This window comes from Carcharhinus amblyrhynchos, chromosome 19 (assembly GCF_965287045.1).
Source record: "Carcharhinus amblyrhynchos chromosome 19, sCarAmb.v2.hapA, whole genome shotgun sequence".
Taxonomy (NCBI): domain Eukaryota; kingdom Metazoa; phylum Chordata; class Chondrichthyes; order Carcharhiniformes; family Carcharhinidae; genus Carcharhinus; species Carcharhinus amblyrhynchos.
Window position 1 is genome coordinate 18523764 of NC_137342.1, and position 19999 is coordinate 18543762.

General features: G+C 45.4%; 1 protein-coding gene across 12 annotated transcripts in view; it reads right to left on the reverse strand.

The window, feature by feature from the left end:
- The window catches only part of anks1b (ankyrin repeat and sterile alpha motif domain containing 1B), an 833073-nt gene extending 829653 nt beyond the window's left edge, over positions 1 to 3420 (reverse strand). For all 12 annotated transcript variants that reach the window (XM_080207323.1, XM_080207312.1, XM_080207322.1 and 9 more), the window contains exon 1: positions 3014 to 3420. In XM_080207323.1, the coding sequence (XP_080063449.1) occupies positions 3014 to 3144 (131 nt within the window). In that variant the 5' untranslated portion in view covers positions 3145 to 3420. The remainder of the gene's footprint in view (positions 1 to 3013) is intronic.
- Positions 3421 to 19999: the final 16579 nt, after the last annotated feature.

Below are 19999 nucleotides of genomic sequence, written 5' to 3' on the forward strand. Positions count from 1 at the left end.
TCATTTAAATTTAGAGGTTCAGCAATTATCCACGTCAGTCAGCAGTAGCTTGGTGCTGTGGGAAATGGCCCTTGTTGCACTGGGATGATGTACCCTCCAATGTTATGTGTCAATGTTCATACATGAGCCAGCACCACCCCGACTCAACTATCCCAGCTATTCCAAACATCCAGCAGTAATGTCGCTGAACAACACCGTGTCGTGCAAATAAGAGGCTTTTCCCTGGCAAAAAAAGAGTCTATCCTGTTTGTCAATTTGGATTTCACAGTTGGGGTGGTGGGGAAGGAAGGGCTGGTGGGGATGAGGGCTGGTGGGAAGGGGCGGGGCAGGCTGTGAGGGAGGGAGTGGGGGGGCAGGGGGTGGAGGAGCAGGGAGGGGTGGGGGCAGGGGGAAGCAGGGAGGGAAGGGTGGGGGCGAGGGTGGGGGCAGGGAGGGGTGAGGGCAGGGAGGGGTGGGGAAGCAGGGACAGGAGGGGCGAGGGCATGGAGGGGTGGGGAAGCAGGGACGGAAGGGAGGGGGCAAGAGGTGAAGAAAGGAGGGACAACTCTGGGGGGGAGGGAGAAATCTGGGCGGTGGGGGGAGGGGGGGAAATCTGGGCGGTGGGGGGGAGGGGGGAAATCTGGGCGGTGGGGGGAGGGGGGAAATCTGGGCGGTGGGGGGGAGGGGGGAAATCTGGGCGGTGGGGGGGAGGGGGGAAATCTGGGCGGTGGGGGGGAGGGGGGAAATCTGGGCGGTGGGGGGGAGGGGGGAAATCTGGGCGGTGGGGGGAGGGGGGAAATCTGGGAGGTGGGGGGAAATCTGGGAGGTGGGGGGGAGGGGGGAAATCTGGGCGGTGGGGGGGAGGGGGGAAATCTGGGCGGTGGGGGGAGGGGGGAAATCTGGGAGGTGGGGGGGAGGGGGGAAATCTGGGCGGTGGGGGGGGAGGGGGGGAAATCTGGGCGGTGGGGGGGGAGGGGGGAAATCTGGGCGGTGGGGGGAGGGGGGAAATCTGGGAGGGGGGGAGGGGGGGAAATCTGGGCGGTGGGGGGGAGGGGGGAAATCTGGGAGGTGGGGGGGAGGGGGGGAAATCTGGGAGGGGGGGAGGGGGAAATCTGGGCGGTGGGGGGGAGGGGGGAAATCTGGGCGGTGGGGGGGAGGGGGGGAAATCTGGGCGGTGGGGGGGAGGGGGGGAAATCTGGGAGGGGGGGAGGGGGGGAAATCTGGGCAGTGGGGGGGAGGGGGGGAAATCTGGGCGGTGGGGGGGAGGGGGGGAAATCTGGGAGGGGGGAGGGGGGAAATCTGGGAGGGGGGGAGGGGGGAAATCTGGGAGGGGGGGAGGGGGGAAATCTGGGAGGTGGGGGGAGGGGGGGAAATCTGGGCAGTGGGGGAAATCTGGGCGGTGGGGGGGAGGGGGGGAAATCTGGGAGGGGGGAGGGGGGAAATCTGGGAGGGGGGAGGGGGGAAATCTGGGAGGGGGGGAGGGGGGAAATCTGGGAGGTGGGGAGGGGGGAAATCTGGGAGGTGGGGGGAGGGGGGAAATCTGGGAGGTGGGGGGAGGGGGGAAATCTGGGAGGTGGGGGGGGAATCTGGGAGGTGGGGGGGAGGGGGGAATCTGGGAGGTGGGGGGGGAATCTGGGAGGTGGGGGGAGGGGGGAAATCTGGGAGGTGGGGGGGGAATCTGGGAGGGGGGGAGGGGGGAAATCTGGGAGGGGGGAGGGGGAAATCTGGGAGGTGGGGGGAAATCTGGGAGGTGGGGGAAATCTGGGAGGGGGGGAAATCTGGGCGGTGGGGGGGAGGGGGGAAATCTGGGAGGGGGGAAATCTGGGAGGGGGGGAGGGGGGAAATCTGGGAGGGGGGGAGGGGGGAAATCTGGGAGGTGGGGGGGAAATCTGGGAGGTGGGGGGAGGGGGGAAATCTGGGAGGTGGGGGGGAATCTGGGAGGTGGGGGGGAGGGGGAAATCTGGGAGGGGGGAGGGGGGAAATCTGGGAGGGGGGGAAATCTGGGAGGTGGGGGGGGAAATCTGGGAGGTGGGGGAAATCTGGGAGGTGGGGGGGAAATCTGGGAGGTGGGGGGGAGGGGGGAAATCTGGGAGGTGGGGGGGGAAATCTGGGAGGTGGGGGGAGGGGGGAAATCTGGGAGGGGGGGGTGGGGGGTGAGCGCCGCGGGGAGGGAGCTGCTGCTGTGGGCTTTGTCCTGTCCGCTCCATCCCCAAACACCGAGCAGCGGCTCAGCCCCAGAGCTGAAGTGAGTGAACACAAGAAGCAGCAGCTCGTTCCAGTGGCTTTTCTCTAAAAATACAGATATACAGAAATGGAAACATTGTATTTGTGATGATATTGCAGTGTGTATCCGCCAGCTTTTACATTTCCCCCAGGATGTTCCTATTCCAGAGCTTGGTCCTAGTGCCCATCCCCCCAGATAACACTGGAAATTCCTTCCTCCCCAGCGTTTACCTAGAAAACCACAGATCAATATTCCGTTCCAGGAACATCAGGAGTGCAAACAGCTTTATGTTTTTGGCTCATTCTACACAATAGTTTGCAAAGTAAAAGCTATTTAAACGTGCCGACAAAATAAACTCGGCGTACACGATTCTCCCAACTTTTCTAACAGCGGTTTACATTTCGACACGTTAACACTGAACCACTTTTGTTTGTAAACTCTAACCCTGCCAACGGGATCACAACCGTCCCAACAGACACATCAGATTTCCAAACTTGCTTGAGGTTGGTGGATGAAAGGAGACAACAAACAGCCAGCCCATAATAATCCACACAGTTACAACCCCAGAGAGCACACAATACAGCATCTGAAACACAAGAGGTGCCTCACACACACTGCACATTCCTCTCCAATAAAGATCCACGCTGGGAGCAAATAAAGGCTCCACAATCCGCCTCACTCCACCACTCGCAATGCTGGAGTCTAGGCTAAAAAAGAAGTGTTTCCATTTGTTCTGTTTAGACTGTAACAAAACATACATTCTCCCACACTGGTTAACAACAAGAGGGTCTCTCTCTCTCTCTCACTCACCTCAGCAGGCTGGAGAGTGGGATGGAGCTCGAACCACTTCCCAATAATCCCTTTTTGCCACTTAGCAATTTTTCCACCACCGCTACATTTCCAATTCGAGCGGCTTCCAGAAGTTCCTGCTCTTTCCCCATAATACAGAAAAGAGGGAAAGAGAGAAGGGGGGTGGGAGAGGGTAATGGGAGAGGGGAGGGGGGTGGGAAGAGAAGGGGATTTAATAGTACAAATTCCAGTCGGCAAACGCGTGTCAGAGGCGTAAAGAGGCGAGCATCATCTGTGTGGAATAGCAGTGAAACTCCAAAAGGGAGAGCAAGCCGCTTAAGGCAGAGAAACACACAGAGAGATGTGAGCGGTGCTGGGCTAACCAAGCCCCGGCTGTGGAGGGACAGCTCCCTCCCTTTCCCTGCCTGTGTGAGCCGGATCCTCCTGCTCCCCTTCCCCACCCCCCCTCCCTCTATCTGTCACTCTATTATGGGAGGGAGGGGGGGGGGGGGGTCCAGAGGCAGGCAGGCAGGCAGCCAGCAGTCCCACCCCCCTCCTCACACAGAGCCAGCCCCGGCGCTCTGTCAATCAGATCAGGGCGTGAACTGCGGTTTCGCCAAACCTGAGCCCAATGTTCAGCAGCAGAGTGAGTGAGTGACAACTGAACAACGTCTGGGACCTTCTCCTCTCTGACACACACAACACACAAACAAAAGGCCAAGTTGTGTGGGTCAGTAGGCTAATGCTATCATGCAGGTAACGCCACTGTTGTATCTCGCTTCACTTTACCCTTGGCTGCAGCACAATTTAATGCCAAACCCATTTTGTGTGCGGGAATTAATACACGACGTTAAGTTCGGATGATCATTTTTTTAAAAATGTGCGATTAAAGTAAAATGTCTGTGTCTATTGGTGTATTGATAGACTGAATCCGATGTAAGTGGGAAAGACGAGACAAAAGAGCTTGGCACGCCAGTGTCAGCAGGCTGTGGACTTCTGTCCCCAACTTGCTGGGAAATTACTACACATTTATAGATTAAACACCCAGTCCGACCTCGCATTATTGTCGCTAAGCCATCTTCTGTGATTTCAGCTGCTGGATACTTGAATTAAAAAATGGAATCCACACCATTCCTTTGTCTGCAAATAGTTTCAACTTATTGTTTGCGCTTGATAAAAGAACAGCGAACACTTTCTCCGCCCTGTGCCTGGTGAGATTTGTATAACCCATTGTAGCTACGTTGGGAGTAATTTATGGGTGATATTTTTGTGCTCTCTGTACGGATTCCCTTCACTTTTACAGCCTGTGTCTATCGGTGTATTGAAACGTAAGGTCTCTGGACGAATGAAAGCCTTCTCCCCCTCTGCTTGTGTATGTGTGAACCATCAGATATGTTTTAAATTCATCATCAACACTCCGCCCTCTTGTCAATGATTTGCAATGTATAAAAAAACCAAGCTTTGTTCATTGGTTGACTTCCCTCAAACCCAATCAGATCAGCTGGAGGGCAGCACCCAATCTTAACAGCCAATCAGATCCGATCTTTATTTTCATTGGCTTATCACCTCCATCCCAAAAGTGGCCAGCGGAATGTCACAGGAACACACTGAATGGTCCCAGTAGTAAATCTCAGCCTCAGGATTTAACAACAGTAAGAAGTTACATCAGCACAACGCAGAGCGATGTTTTATGTTAGTGTGATCTTTCATTGGAGCTCATTCCTAAAGCTGTGTTTTGGTGCTGTGTATATTACAACTAATTTTGTATTAGATTCATAGAATTTCTCCAGAATAGAGTCCTTATGGCCCGTCGAGTCTGCACTAACTCTTTGGAAGAGGACCTTACCGAGCCCCTGTCCCTCTAACCCCTTGCATTTACGACGGCTGATTCACCTAACTGGCACATCTTGGCACACTAAGGAGCAATTTAGCACAGCCATTCCACCTAGCCTGCACATCTTTGGACACGAAGGAGAATTTTAGCATAGCTAATCCATCTAAACTGCACATCTTTGGACTGTAGCAGGAAGCTGGAGGAAACCTGCATAGGCAGGTGGGTGGGTGGGGGATGAACAAACTCCCTTCAGCCACCCGAGGCCAGAATCAAACCTGGGGCTCTGGCACTGCGAGACAGCGGTGCTAATCGTTGGAGCCACCGTGCTGCTCTTTATTTCAGCAAATGCTCAATCCACACAATCTACCCACTTTGCTTTGCTCAGCAGTCATTAAAAAAAGGAGGTAGACACGTGTGAGCCAGTTTTATGCTGTGAATACAGGAATCATTGCCAGATTAACTATAGTAGATGTGAATAGTAAAGGCGTAATAAACACAACGCATCATGAGTTAGGATTCCAGATGCGGTGAACCGGACTGAAGTCAGTTCAACTAGTTTTATGAAATTTACAAGGGCTGTAATTCTTTCAGCCAGTATTGTAACAGAGACCAAGCCTGCAGCAAAATGCAGGAAATAAAATCTCCAAAGTCAATTTTATTTCTGAGAGAAGTATGTTAAATATCCAATATATCAATCCTCAGCTCTCGCATCTCTTTCAGCAATTCTTACCTTGGTGTGAACAACAGGTATGTAGGCAGATTTTGGCAAGGTGTAAAAGGAACAAGGATGTTGTAGTGGGTGATTTTAATTTCCCCTATATTGACTGGGACTCAGTGCTAGGGGCATTGAATGGGACAGAATTTGTAAGGAGCATCCAGGAGAGCTTCTTGAATCGATGGAGTCCAGTTGGATGTGGGGTGGCACAGTGGTTAACACTGCTGCCTCACAGCACCAGGGATCTGGGTTTGATTCCCAGCTTGGGTCACTTCTGTGTGGAACAAAGAACAGTGCAGCTCAGGAACAGGCCCTTTGGCCCTCCAAAGCTATGCTGATCACGCTGTACTGTCTAGACCAACTGCCTGTATCCTTCTATACCCCACCTGTTCATGTGTCTATCCAGATAAGGCTTAAATACCGCTAATGTGTCTGGCTCAACCACTTCATTTGGCAGTGTATTCCACCACCACCCTCTGTGTAAAAAAAATCTTCCCCTACACATCTCAACTAAAACATTACCCCCCCCCCCATCCTTTCCAACCTTGAATTTGTGCCCCCCTTGTAATTGTCATTTCTACCCTGGGAAAAAACTTCCAACTGTTCACCCTATCCATACCCCTTATAATTTTATAAACTTCTATTAGGCCATCCCTCAGTCTCCATCTTTCCAGGGAGAACAATTCCCAATTTATTCAATCTCTCCTCATAGCTAATACTCTCCATTCTAGGCAATATCCTGGTAAATCTTTTCTGTATTCTCCCCAAAGCCTCCATGTCCTTCTGGTAGTGTGGTGACCAGAATTGGACACAGTATTCCAAATGCGATCTAACCAGTGTTTTATATAACTGTGACATAATTTGCCAGTTTTTATATTCAATGCCCCATCTAATGAAGGCAAGCATGCCATATTCTTTCTTCATCACCTTTTCCAATGGTGCTGCCACATTTAAGGATCTGTGGACCTGCACACCCACATCTGTATGTCTATGCCCCTGATGGTTCTGCCATTTATTTTATAGCTCCCACCTGAATTGGATCTACCAAAATGCATCACCTCGCATTTGTCTGGATTAAATTCCATCTGCCATTTCTCCACCCAATTTTCCAGCCTATCTATATCCCACTGTTTTCTCTGACAATCTTCATCACTATCCGCAACTGCAGCAATTTTAGTATCATCCACAAACTTGCTAATCAGACCAGCTACGTTTTCTTCCATGTCACTTTTATATATATTGCAAACAGCAGAGGTCCCAGCACTGATCCCTGTGGATCACCACTAGTTACAGACCTCCATTCAGAAAAACAGCCTTCCACTACTACCCTGTCTTTATGGCCAAGCCAGTTCTGAATCCATCTAGCTAGTTCACCCCTGATCCTGTGTGATTTAATCTTTTGCACCAGCCTGCCATGAGGGACCTTACCAAAGCTTTACTAAAGTCCACGTAGACAACATCCACAGCCCTTCCCTCGTCAATCATTTTTGTCACCTCCTCAAAAAAACTGAATGAAATTAGTGAGGCATGAGCTCCCTTGTACAAAACCATGCTATCTGTTGCTATTAAGGCCATTTAGTTCCAAATGTGTATAGATCCTATCTCTAAGAATCCTCTCCAACAATTTCACTATCACTGATACCAAGCTCACTGGCCTATAATTACCCAAGTTATCCTTGCTATCCTTCTTAAATAATGGGACAATTATGCAGTTTGCATGTTTTCCCTGTCTCTGTGTGGATTTCCTCCCATGGTCCAAAGATGTGCAGGTTAGGTGGCTTGGCCATGCTAAATTCTCCCTCAGTGTACCCGGACAGTGTGGCGACTAGGGGATTTTCACAGTAATTTCATTGCAGTGTGAGTGTAAGCCTACTTGTGACTAATAAATAAACTTTACTTTAACCACACCGATTTTGGGTGCTGGAGGCGCATAGGTCACATACCTCCCTCCCAAATAAGAGATTAAGGTGCCTCTTTGTCTGATTAAACAAGTATGTTTGACCAGAGAGTGTCCTTTGCCTTTGGAATGACCTATTTCCTGCGTATGCCTGAGGTCTAAGTCTGCGATCTACTTGTCTCTGTCCAATATTCGTTTGGGGCTGCAGCCTATTTGTCTGTCTTTGCATAAACTTGGCCATCCTATCCCATAATGCTTTGCAATCACCATCTTTGGCCCACTTGGCCACACCAATATTAGTATATCTGATATCACAAAGGTGTGCTCTGTGGAATTAATTTGATATCAGCTGGTTTCACATATTAAACATTTTAAAATGGACATTTATCTAAAACAAAGATACTGACTTAAAATGGTAGCCAATTGGCATCTGTGCAGCCACATTGCCATTTCATGAGACATAGAGTCAATGCAGACTCCAACAGAGACAAGGACTTACCTGAAGGTGTGAAAAGTTTCCTTCCCGTCTCATCCAAATAGAAGAATTAACCATTCAGGAGTTAATTGCTGGAACATCAAAAATTAATCACCTTAGCTATCAAACTGGCAAAAAGGAGCTGTTACCTGACATGAGTTGATTAACTTCTTTTGTCACTTAGCTGCTGGAGACAGTGCTTCTCTCTCCACAATATTCCAATTAAGCTTTGAACCCTGTTTTATTGAGTTAAGTGTGTCCATATTCCAACAGCAGACAGAGACGTTTTACTGAAGGCTATTGGAGTTCTACAACAATGTTTCCAGCCGTGACTTCAAACTGACTGCCTCAGCCGAAGAACTAAGGTCACTGGATATAATCAGTCAATATTTATTGCTTTTCCTTTTTTAATCTGCACTTTCACTCAACCAAGTTTAACATCCAATACTTTGTCAAGTTGTTTTTTTCTCTTGTATGTTTAGGGTTTGATTGTCTGTTTCTGTGTTTTATAAATAGGATATAACTGTACATTTGCAATATTGTTTACCTGCTGGATTTAAGCACTCTAACTGCTTTTGTGTTCAACTTAAAAATTCCTGTCCTTACAAACTGTACATACTGCCCAGTACATACTGAATTGGCAATACCATATCCTATTTAAAAAATCAAATCAAATGAGGAGTGGGAAAAGAGGAAAGCTGATCTATCTATTCCTCAGCTGGTTATAATACAAAGTTTGGATTACTTTTCTTGCAAACAAGTGATGGCCTTGGACTGAGGCAACTTCTTGTGAGCTGTCCCCAGCGCATCCTCTAATTCTATCTTTTACTCTTGTTTTATGTTTTAAAAACTCTAACTCTTAAACTATCCAACAATGCTCCAATTCAATCTCTTCCAGATTTGGCACCTCCCTGCTGCCATCAGACTTTTGAATCAACCTGTCATAAGTTCATCTTTTGCTACACCCTAGTTATGACTGTAACATTATATTCTGCACTCTCTCCTTCTCTGTGAATGATACGTTTTATCTGATAGCGCTCAAGAAACAATACTTTTCACTGTATACTGATATACCTGACAATAATAAATCAAATTTTGCTATCAAGACTTTCAGTGAAAAGTGATGGGGACGGTGACGACCTTGGCTTGATGGTCTCCCTGATTGTAAGAGAGAAACACAATGCCAGTCAAAGTAAGTCAAATCAATTATAAGATATATGGCCTTTGATGAAAGTTAGGGCTGCAACCTGTTAATTTTATGGGATAAGTATTTGCACCAGCTTTATCCATTATCATAATCTGAAGCTAAAATACAATAACAATGGACTGTCTAATAGATATATAGCATCTGGGGGATAGGCAGAGGCAGTCCACGTTCTGCAACAGGGTAGTTTTTTCATTGGTATGGTCTGTATTCTGATTCAGAAAACCAGCTTCATGAAAAGAAAGCCACCTTGTGGGCAGTGAAAATTATTAGCATTGTATTCATTCAAGGGGCATAATCATGTTCACAAATGTAATAGGAAAGAAACTCTGTAAAATAGACAGAATGCAGCCGCTTCCCACAGGTAGGTTTTATATAAAGAACATGTCTAGTGCGTAATGAGGGATTACACTCTACTGACATCAAATTTTCAAACTTCAGTTCAGCTCATGGAGGGCTGAAGGAGAATAATGGTTACTAAAAGCATACCCTAATTATAGAATTCTTCTCTGGAAACAATGGGAACAGTTAAGCGCAAACAAAAGTTTGGAAAGTGGCATAATTTTATCGTGCGTCACTAGAGTAATGTGGGCAGAAATACTGACAGTAGCAGAGCCATTAACTAAGAAAATACATTTGTATGTTGAGTAGTGTCTGAGACAGTATCATCTGCCAATACAGACCTGTTCAGAGCAAATATACATTCTTTTTGTGGCTATTCCTTACTCTTGAGGCTGCTGAGAGTAAGTTTCAAACTTTCTTCCAGTCTCACTACATCAAGGTAGGATGAACTGGCCATCATTTACTTTTCCTTTCTCCATTCATCCTGGTACTCTCCACTTGGTACCAACCACTGAAAGGACCGATTCAATTTCATTATTTTTCATCAGACTCTAGAACATCAGACTGAGATATCAGTATTTATGTTGTAATGAAATCCTAAACATGTCCTTGATAAATGCACTTATGATTGTTTTCCACGCTGTGCACTGCGGAATCTGCCCCTTTCTCTCAACAGACCACCATGGACCAAACATTCTCAATCACAAAAAAATTCACATCATTGTTCACTGTATATACATCACCCTGATTACATCTTCATAAGAAGCACTAATTGCAGTTGACGGCTCCAGCAGTGGCAAAGTGCTACACTGAGGGTAATAGATTGATTTTAGCAACCTCACATTCTGTTCAAGACGGGAAGCCATGTTTCTCCATGCTGATTAGTAAATGAATACATTTTCACTCAGTATATTGCAGTCTGGGTACAACAGGGACATGTGGCAAACACTTGCGATCTCCAGCTTTGTTTTGGTTAAAATAGTTTGGCATCATTGTTATACCTTAGTTTGTTTCTAAAAAAAAAGCTAATATTTCATGGGTTTGAAATTCATAAGCATATTTATAAGAACATAGGAATGAAGAACACAACTAAGCAAATTCAGTCCTTCAAGCCTGCTCTGCCATTCAATTAGATCATGGCTGATCTCTCCCTGGTCTCAAATCCGTCTGTCCCACATATTCCCTTATCCCTTTTTTTATTAGAAATATATCTATCTCCTTCTTGAAGCCATTTAACGATTCAGACTCCACCTTCTGATTGCCCAAGGTCTGTCAGTGATCTACAAAGTACAAGTCAAAAGTGTATTGGAATTCTTTACACTCGCTTAGATGACTGCAGTCTCAACAACACTCAAAAAGTTCAACACGGTTTAGCACAAAGCAACCTGCGTGATCATCCACTACCTCCAGTATTCTCTACCCCTGGACACAGTGGCAAATGATTCACTTCAGCAACTTGCAAGGTTCCTTCAACAGCATCTTCCAAATCCACAACCTCCACCATCTAGGACAAGGACAGCAGATATATGAAAACACCATTACCTGCAAGTTCTTCTCCAAATCACACACCGCCCTGCCGTGGACCTACATCGCCATTCCTTTACTGTCACTGGGTCAAAGTCCTGGAACTCACTTCCTGCCGAACAGCATGATGAATGTACCTATACCACGAGGACTGCTACAGATCAAGCAGGCAGCTCACAAACATCTTCTCAAGGGGATTTAGGGATGGACAATAAATGCTGGCCTAGCCAGCAATGTCCACATTCCATATAAGATCAAATAGAATAAAATAACATTGGCTTGTGTTTCAGTGCACTATTGTGAAAGTGCAATATTTTGATGTCTAGCTATTTAGGGAGATGTAAAAAACCCTATTTCACTACTTGAAGAAGAATTGATGACCTCTTCAAGTATGCTGACATAACCCTTAACCAAAAGAGGAACAGAGAATGCTGGAAAATCTCAGCAGGTCTGACAGCCCCTGTAGAGAGAGAATAGAGCCAACGTTTCGCGTCAGGGTGATGAGCTGACACAACATTGGCTCTATTCTCTCTCCACAGATGCTGTCAGACTTGCTGTGAGTCTCCAGCATTCTGTTTCTGTTTCAGATTCCAGCATCCACTGTAATTTGCCTTTAATCCTCAACCAACACCTTTTGGATTTACAGAATCTTGCAGTGTATAAAATTGACTGCTCCATTTACCTATGTAATACTGGCTTCACTTCAAAAGTAATTGACTGTGTAGCATTTTGGCATATCTTTGAAAATGCTATATAAAAACATGGTCTTGTTTTTCTGCTCCAATGGTTGATTTGTGTGTGATACACATTTATCATTACCCCAAGTCCAGCTACTAAACCACTTCAATTGAATCTTATGAACAAGATGTGTGGGTTAGGTGGATTGGCCACGCTAAATTGCCCCTTAAGAACAAAGAAAATTACAGCACAGGAACAGGCCCTTTGGCCCTCCAAGCCTGCATCGACTGTGCTGCCCGACTTAACTAAAACCCCCTACCCTTCTGGGGACCACATCCCTCTATTCCCATCCTATTCGTGTATTTGTCAAGACACCCCTTAAAAGTCAGTACCATATCAGCTTTCACTACCTCCCCTGGCAACGAGTTCCAGGCACCCATTATACAAAGAACAAAGAACAAAAACAGCCCAGGAAACAGGCCCTTCGGCCCAACGAGCCCGCGCCGCCATCTTAACACCACCAGTCCCCCCCTCCACCCATGACCCTTATCGAATGTTTTATGGCCATCCACATTGAGGGAAATTGATTTAGGGACAATTTATTACTGCCAATCAACCTAATAGCACATCTTTGGGGTGTGGAAGAAAACCAGAGCACCCGGAGAAAACCCACGCAAGCACAGGGAGAATGCGCAAACTCCCACAGACACCGGCCCAAATCTATGTGTCTGCACAGCAATCAGTGATAGTCACTGATCTGTCATCTTGCCCAGTATCTGGTCCAGTTTAAGCACACACTAACGACATGAAGCACTAGGCCAATCTTGAACAACCAAGAGCAGCCCAAGTACGACCCATCGCATGTACGCCCCTCATTGGACAACAAGGCGGACTGACTTAAAACCTGTGAATGAAAAGAGAAAAAGAAACATTATTATCGTACCATATCCATTTACCTTACCAGGGACGCCCCAATGCTAATGACCCTTATTTAAAACAATCTCTCATATCCACCCATCTCCAACCCACTCATGTGCCTGTCTAAGTTACTCTTAAACAACTCTAGCATGCTTGCCTCCACCACCTTACTTGGCAGAGAATTCCATACCCCCACTACCCTCTGTGTGAAAAACCTCCCTCTAATATCTGTGTTATACCTCTCCCCCCTCACCTTAAGCCCATGTCCCCTTGTCCTGTGTGTCTCTAGCAAAGGAAATAGCTTACCTCTGTTTACTCTATCTATACCCTTCATAATCTTATATACCTCTATTAGATCCCCCCTCAGTCATCGTCTTTCAAGGGAAAAGAGCCCCAATTTCTTCAATCTTTCCTCATACCCCAGTCCTTCCATACCAGGCAATATCCTGGTAAACCTCCTGTGCACTCTCTCCAGAGTCTCCACGTCCTTCCGGTAGTAAGGCGACCAGAACTGGACGCAGTACTCTAAATGCGGCCTAACCAACGTTCTGTACAACTGCAACATTAGACTCCAGTTCTTATATTCTATACCCCTTCCTATGAAGGCTAACATACCATAGGCTTTCTTCACCACACTCTCCACTTGCACTGCCACCTTCAAAGACTTGTGCACTTGCACCCCCAGGTCTTGCTGCGATTCTATACTCCTTGTGGGCTTACCCTTTATCATATAACTCCCCCCTACGTTATTCCGGCCAAAATGCATCACCTCACATTTATCCGGATTAAACTCCATTTGCCATGTATCTGCCCAATATACCAGCCTATGAATATCCTGTTGTATTGCCAGACACTGCTCCTCACTGCCCGCCAATCCAGCCATCTTGGTGTCATCAGCAAATTTGCTGATCACACCACTTACTCCCTCTTCCAAATCATTTATATACACTACAAAGAGAAGAGGTCCCAGTACTGAGCCCTGCGACACATCACTAGTGACAGACCTCCAGCTAGAAAAGGACCCCTCCACTACTACTCTCTGACTCCTCTTTGCAAGCCGGTTCTCTACCCATCTAGATACCTGGCCACGTATCCCATGAGCTTTAATCTTCTCTACCAACCTACCATGAGGGACTTTGTCAAACGCCTTACTGAAATCCATATAGACAACATCAACGGCTCGTCCTTCGTCGACCGTTTTTGTCACCTCCTCAAAAAATTCTCCACTGAACCATTCCCCCCATTATCATGAACTTGTGCCCCCTTGTCCTTTCTGCCCTGGGAAAAAGCTTTCAACTGTTCACCCTATCCATACCACTCATAATTCTATAAACCTCTATTCAGGTCGCCCCTCAGGTCTTTCCAGGGAGAACAATTCTTCTGTGTGAAAAAAAAATCTGCCTTGTATACCTCCTTTAAATCTTGCCCCTTGGACTTTAAGCCTGTGCCCCTAGTAATTGACTTTTCCACCGTAGGGTAAAGCTTGTGACTATCCACTCTGTCCATGCCTCTCATGATCTTGTAGACTTCTATCACGTCACCCCTCAACCTCCTTTGTTCCAGTGAGAACAAATCAAGTTTCTCCAACCTCTCCTCATAGCTTATCCCCTCCATTCCAGGCAACATCCTGGTAAATCTTTTCTGTATCCTCTCCAAAGCCTCCACATCCTTCTGGTAGTGTGGTGACCAGAATTAAACACTATATTCCAAGTGCAGCCTAAGGTTTTATAAAGCCACAACGTGACTTGCCAATTTTTAAACTCGATGTCCCGGCCAATGAAGGCAAGCACGCTGTATGCCTTCTCGACTATCTTCTCCACCTGCATTGCCACTTTCAGTGACCTGTGTACCTGTACACCCAGATCCCTTTGCTTATCAATACTCTTAAGGGTTCTGCCATTTACTGTATATTTCCTGTCTGTATTAGACCTTCCAAAATGCATTATCTCACATTAGTCCAGATTAAATTCCATCTGCCATCTCTCCACCCAAGTCTCCAACCGATCTATATCTTGCTGTATCCTCTGATGGTCCTCACCACTATCCACAGATCCACCAACCTTTGTGTTGTCAGCAAACTTACTAATTAAACCAGCTGCATTTTTCCTCCAAATCATTTCTATATATTATAAATAGAAAAGGTCCCAGCACTGATCCCTGAGGGACAACATTTGTCACAGCAATTCAGAAACACACCCTTCCACTGCTACCCTCTGTCTTTTTTGACCGAGCCAGTTTTGTATCCACTTTGCCAGCTCATGTCTGATCCCATGTGACTTCACCTTCTGCACCAGTCTGCCATAAGAGACCTTGTTAAAGGCCTTATTGAAGTCCATGTAGACAACATCTACTGTCCTAGCATCAATCATCTTAGTCACTTCCTCGAAAAACTCGATCAACTTCGTGAGACATGACCTCCCTTTCACAAAGCCATGTTGCCTCTCACTGATATGTCCACTTATTTCCAAATGGGAATAAATTCTGTCTCGAAGAAGACACAATTAGTGTCAAGAGAACTAGCAAGGATAAATGCATTGGGTTAAGGGGACAAGGCCTGGGTGGGATTGTGGTTGGTGTAGACTCGATGAGCGGAATGGCCACCTTCTGCACTGTAGAATTCGATGATTCTAAGGTGGAAAATTGATAAGGGTGGATTTTTACATATTTTCTTCTGCAGGAAAAGAAGTCCCATGTGTAAGAAAGTTGCCAACCCACGCTTTATAAACCTGCAGACAGGATATGTGTTGAGTATTGAAAGAATACATTTCTAAACCATGGACAACAGATGTATATGGTAAGTTGTCAGAAACAGCCGTTGAAATAAACAGTGAAACAGAATGAAGAGATTACTAAATGTGATTCTGGAAGGAGAAGAATAGTGAGAAATAGGTAGGTAGGGTAGAGATCGGTTAAAAAGACTTTTTTCCAATTTCTAAAGAGTTATCTGTTCTAAATAGATGCAGGCAGAGCTAAAAGGAGTAATCTGACCCATCACCTTGCTTCACATCACTGACCAATTTTGAATTATATTGTGAAAATGCATATTATTTGGATTTATCAATCTTGGTTATTGTCATTTATTCATAATGTTTAATATAATTTCTGCAAGTAACAGCAGGTATTTGTGGCCAGTTGCTTTAACACCAATTGAAACAGGCCTGATCTTCAAATTTTCCCCACAGTTTTATTGTTCAGTTTACAAAAATGACAATCCAACATGGAAATGTCATTTGCTAGGAATGAATGAAATATTCAGGTTTACAGAGGAGAATTTCTCACCATTAATTAAAATATCTACAAATTCGAAGCAGTTGTTGTCAGAAATTCAATATGTTCTGCCAATGGGTGAGGTTCCCAAATAGCTGGCTGAATTTGGAACATTGGCCTTTAGGCGAAAATCAAATATGAACAAAGCAAAACTCTTTTCTGTCACCTACAACTCTATCTCCAAATAGCCACCAAAATAAACATGCCAGGAGTTAGAAGACCAGCAACAAAACCAATAGAACACACAAGTTCCTTAATATCCATGGTGATGAAAGGCAGTGTCTCAAAGGAAGGTAGCCACAGTGGGATAACACAAGCTCCAAGACATACTGTTACTTCATGTATGCCCTTAACCCCTGCATATGTCAACATAATAACTTCAGGAAGAGGGAGAAAAGTCAAGAGAGATAAAAGTTTGCTTGTTTTTGGAACAGATTCAATCCGTGAATAGGTAAATGTGAAAGAGAAGGTCTGATGCTACTTAGATATCTGTAGATATCGCCCACGTGGAGCCTAACATTGCCTTAAGCACTGTCCATATGTCCTGGTGTCTTTGTAATGAAGGGATGCATTCTTGAAGCCAACGCTGTCAAAACCGTAATTTCTTCAGCAGATGCACAGCTTGGGTGAACCATGACAACATTTGCTGTACTAAACTCCATCTGCATCCCAATGTTACTTCCTACCAATGGAATGCTAACCTACTAATGTGCTTTACAATTAATTTCTCTGAAATATTTGGAAGGCATTTAACTAGAACAGAAAAAAACTATTCAACCTAAAATTCAACAATGAGAACATCCATTCTCAGAACTGTACTGAAAATGGCACTTGCAGGTTTTAATTAATGAAGGACAATATATTTAAAGTCTAACATTATCAATGGGCCTTCTGATAGTTGTATTTAAAAAGTAAAATTTCCATAATGTAATTAATATGTCATTTTCATTTTTATCTAAGGAAATGTATATGGATCTGTTTCTATTGCTGACTGTAAATGGCAAGAATTGGTTCCATTTTCCTGCCTACATTTGCCAGAAAATGTTTCATATAAAATACATGAGATGCAATTTAAAGTAAGATTAGATTAGCAAATGCTTTATTGGGCATTTGAGACATTGGCAGGACTGCAGAGACAAAAGTAAATCTTAACAATGGAACTATAGCCTGAATATTTCTATTGCAGTAGCGTCATTATATCTGCACTTTGTTGCTCTGTGAGAATGTCTACTTGGGATCATCAACCATGCCTGTAAATAACAGCTTTGGTCTCCCAACAGCCAAGTCTTCATTTTTGCAGTTCCATCATGCAGATACATGGACTGCAGCAGAATGAATGTATCATGGTGCTTTCCAGGCAATGGACATTAACCTGCAGAAGATCCTTCTATAATCTGACATCACTTACACTTTTGTGGACTTAAAAAAATGCAAGGGTTGTGACAATCAGTGGCTCGGCCATCATTTATTGCCCATACCTAATTGCCTGTAAGAAGATGGCAGTGAGCCACTGCCTTGAACCACTGCAGTCCATCTAGTGTAGGTACATCCACAATGCTAAGAAGGAAGTGCCAGGATTTTAGCTCAGTGATAGTGAAGGAACATGAGTATAGTTTCTTTGCAGTTAGTGATGTTTCCATGGATCTGCTGCTCTTTCCTTTCTAGGTGGTAGAGGTTGTGGATTTGGAAGGTGTTGTCAAAGGAAGTGTAGCAAGTTGTTGCAGTGCATCTTGTAGGTGGTGCACACCGCTGCCACCATGTGTCGGTGGCAGAGGGAGTGAATGTTTAATGTGGTAGATGAGGTTCTGATCAAGCAGGTTGGTGTCAAGCTTCCTGAGTGTTGCACTCGTCCGGGCAAGGGGAGATTATTCCATCACACTCCTAACTTGTAGCTTGTAAATGGTTGACAGACTTTGGGGAGTCAGGAGGCGAGTTACTATCTGCAGAATTCCTAGCCTCTAATCTGCCCTTGTAGTCACAGTATTTCTATGGCAGGTCCAGTCAATGGTAACCCCTATGATATAGATGTTGGAGGATTCAGCAATTGTAATGCCATGGATTGTTTCTCCCTGGTTGGAGATGGCCATTGCCTGGTATTGTATTGCATTAATTTTACTTTCCATTTATCAACCCAAACTTGGATGTTGCCGAGGTCTTGCTGGATATTGACAAAGACAGCTGCAGTATTTGAAGAGTTGCTAGTGGAAAATTGTGCAATCTTCAGCAAACATCCCCATCTCTGACCTGCTGATGGAGGGAAGATCGTTGATGTTCTGGCCTGATGTGGTTGGCCTCTTAGTAGAAAGGAAGATGGTCGTGGTGGCTAGGTATAGCTCCAACCAATGGCATTTTCCCCCTGATTCTCATTGACTTCAGTTTTGCTGAGGTTGTTTTATGCCACACTTGGTCACGTGCTGCCTTGATGTCTAGTTATAGAGGTTTACATCATGGAAACAGGCCCTTCGGCCCCACTAGTCCATGCTACCTTTTTTTTAAAACCCTAAGCTAATCCCAGTAGCCTGCATTTGGCCCATATCCCTCTACACCCACTGTACCCACGCTTTTTAAAAGACAAAATTTTACCCACCTCTACTACTACCTCTGGCAGCTTGTTCACCTCCCTCTGTGTGAAAAAATTGCCCCTCTGGACCCTTTTGTTTCTCTCCCCTTAAACCTATGCCCTCTGGTTTTAAACTCCCCTACCTTTGGGAAAAGGTATTGACTATCTAGCTGTTCTGTGCCCCTCATTATTTTATAGACCTCTATAAGGTCATCCCTCAGCCTCCTATGCGCCAAAGAAAAACTCCCAGCCTTTCCTTATAACTCAAACCATCAAGTCAATGACACTTTCCAACACTTTGTAAATGATCATGAGTAGACTAATGGGACAGTAACTCGCCAGGTTGGATTTGTCCTGCTTTATATTGGCAGGACCTGGGCAAATTTCTGCATTGTCAGGTAGATGTCTAGTGTTGTAACTGTACTGGAACAGCTTGGTTAGATGTCCAGCTAATTCTGGAGCACAAGTCTCCACTAATATTGTGATGTTGCCAGGGCCCATATCTTTCCTATATCCATGACCTTCAGCCGGTTCTGGATATCATCTGGAGTGAATCAAATTGGCTGAAGACCGGCATCTGTGATCTTGGAGACTTCAGGTGGAGGCTGAGATGGATGATGTACTCAGCAGGTCTGGCTGTAGATGGTTCAGCCTTGTCTTTTGCAACTGTGCTGGGCCTCCGCCCACCTCATTGAGGCTGGGGATGTTTGTAGAGTCTTCTGTTCTGGATAGCTTTTAATTGTTAACTACCATTCATAACTGGATGTGGTAGGACTGCCGAACTTAGATCTGATACACTATTTATAGCATGCTGTTTCCCCTGTTTAAAATTCATATAGTCCTGTATTATAGCTTCAGGTTGGCAGCTCTTTTTTTTTGTTATGCCTGGAAATGCTCCTGACATGTTAACTCACATATTCCAACAACTTGATTTGTGCCTTCGAAATTTGTGTGGCATAGTTCCTTGAATGCGTGCAGAGGGATTGGTGTATGGTCACATGGTTCTCATCCACAGTGCCCTGCATTCTTAAGAAGTCTGACAAGGACTAAGTATTCTGTAGCCTTTCCAGCTAGCGTCGCTTTTCCGCTAGGAAAGTGATAAAGGTGTTTTCGCTGTAAAATTGCAGTCACCTTCTTTGCACAGAAATGAACTACAGACAGGCTTACCTGACACATGCCCCCTCTGCTAGGCTGAAACGATCAGGTGGCAGAGAATCTTAATAATATAGTGAATTGGACAATACCATTCCTTAATGTTGACTGTAGATTAATTGATAACATTTGGCAGAAAGAATATGCAAGTTATGGGGATAAGGCAGGCATGTGGGACTTGGTAGAATTTTCCTAATGAGAAATTTTCCTAGCGAGCTAGTGCAAACTCGATGGGTCGAATGGCCTTGTTCTGCATTGTAAAGTTGACATTCAGCCACTGCCTCTCGAGAGCAGAGGCAAGATAGACAGACTGCTTGATATCGTCAGGTAGGAGACGTGGCTGTGATGGAGAGGCTAGAACAAATAAATCCCTGAAGAATTTTCACATTGTTATTATTTTACTTGCATTTTAAAAACAGCAAGGTAGAGGACCCAAAATAG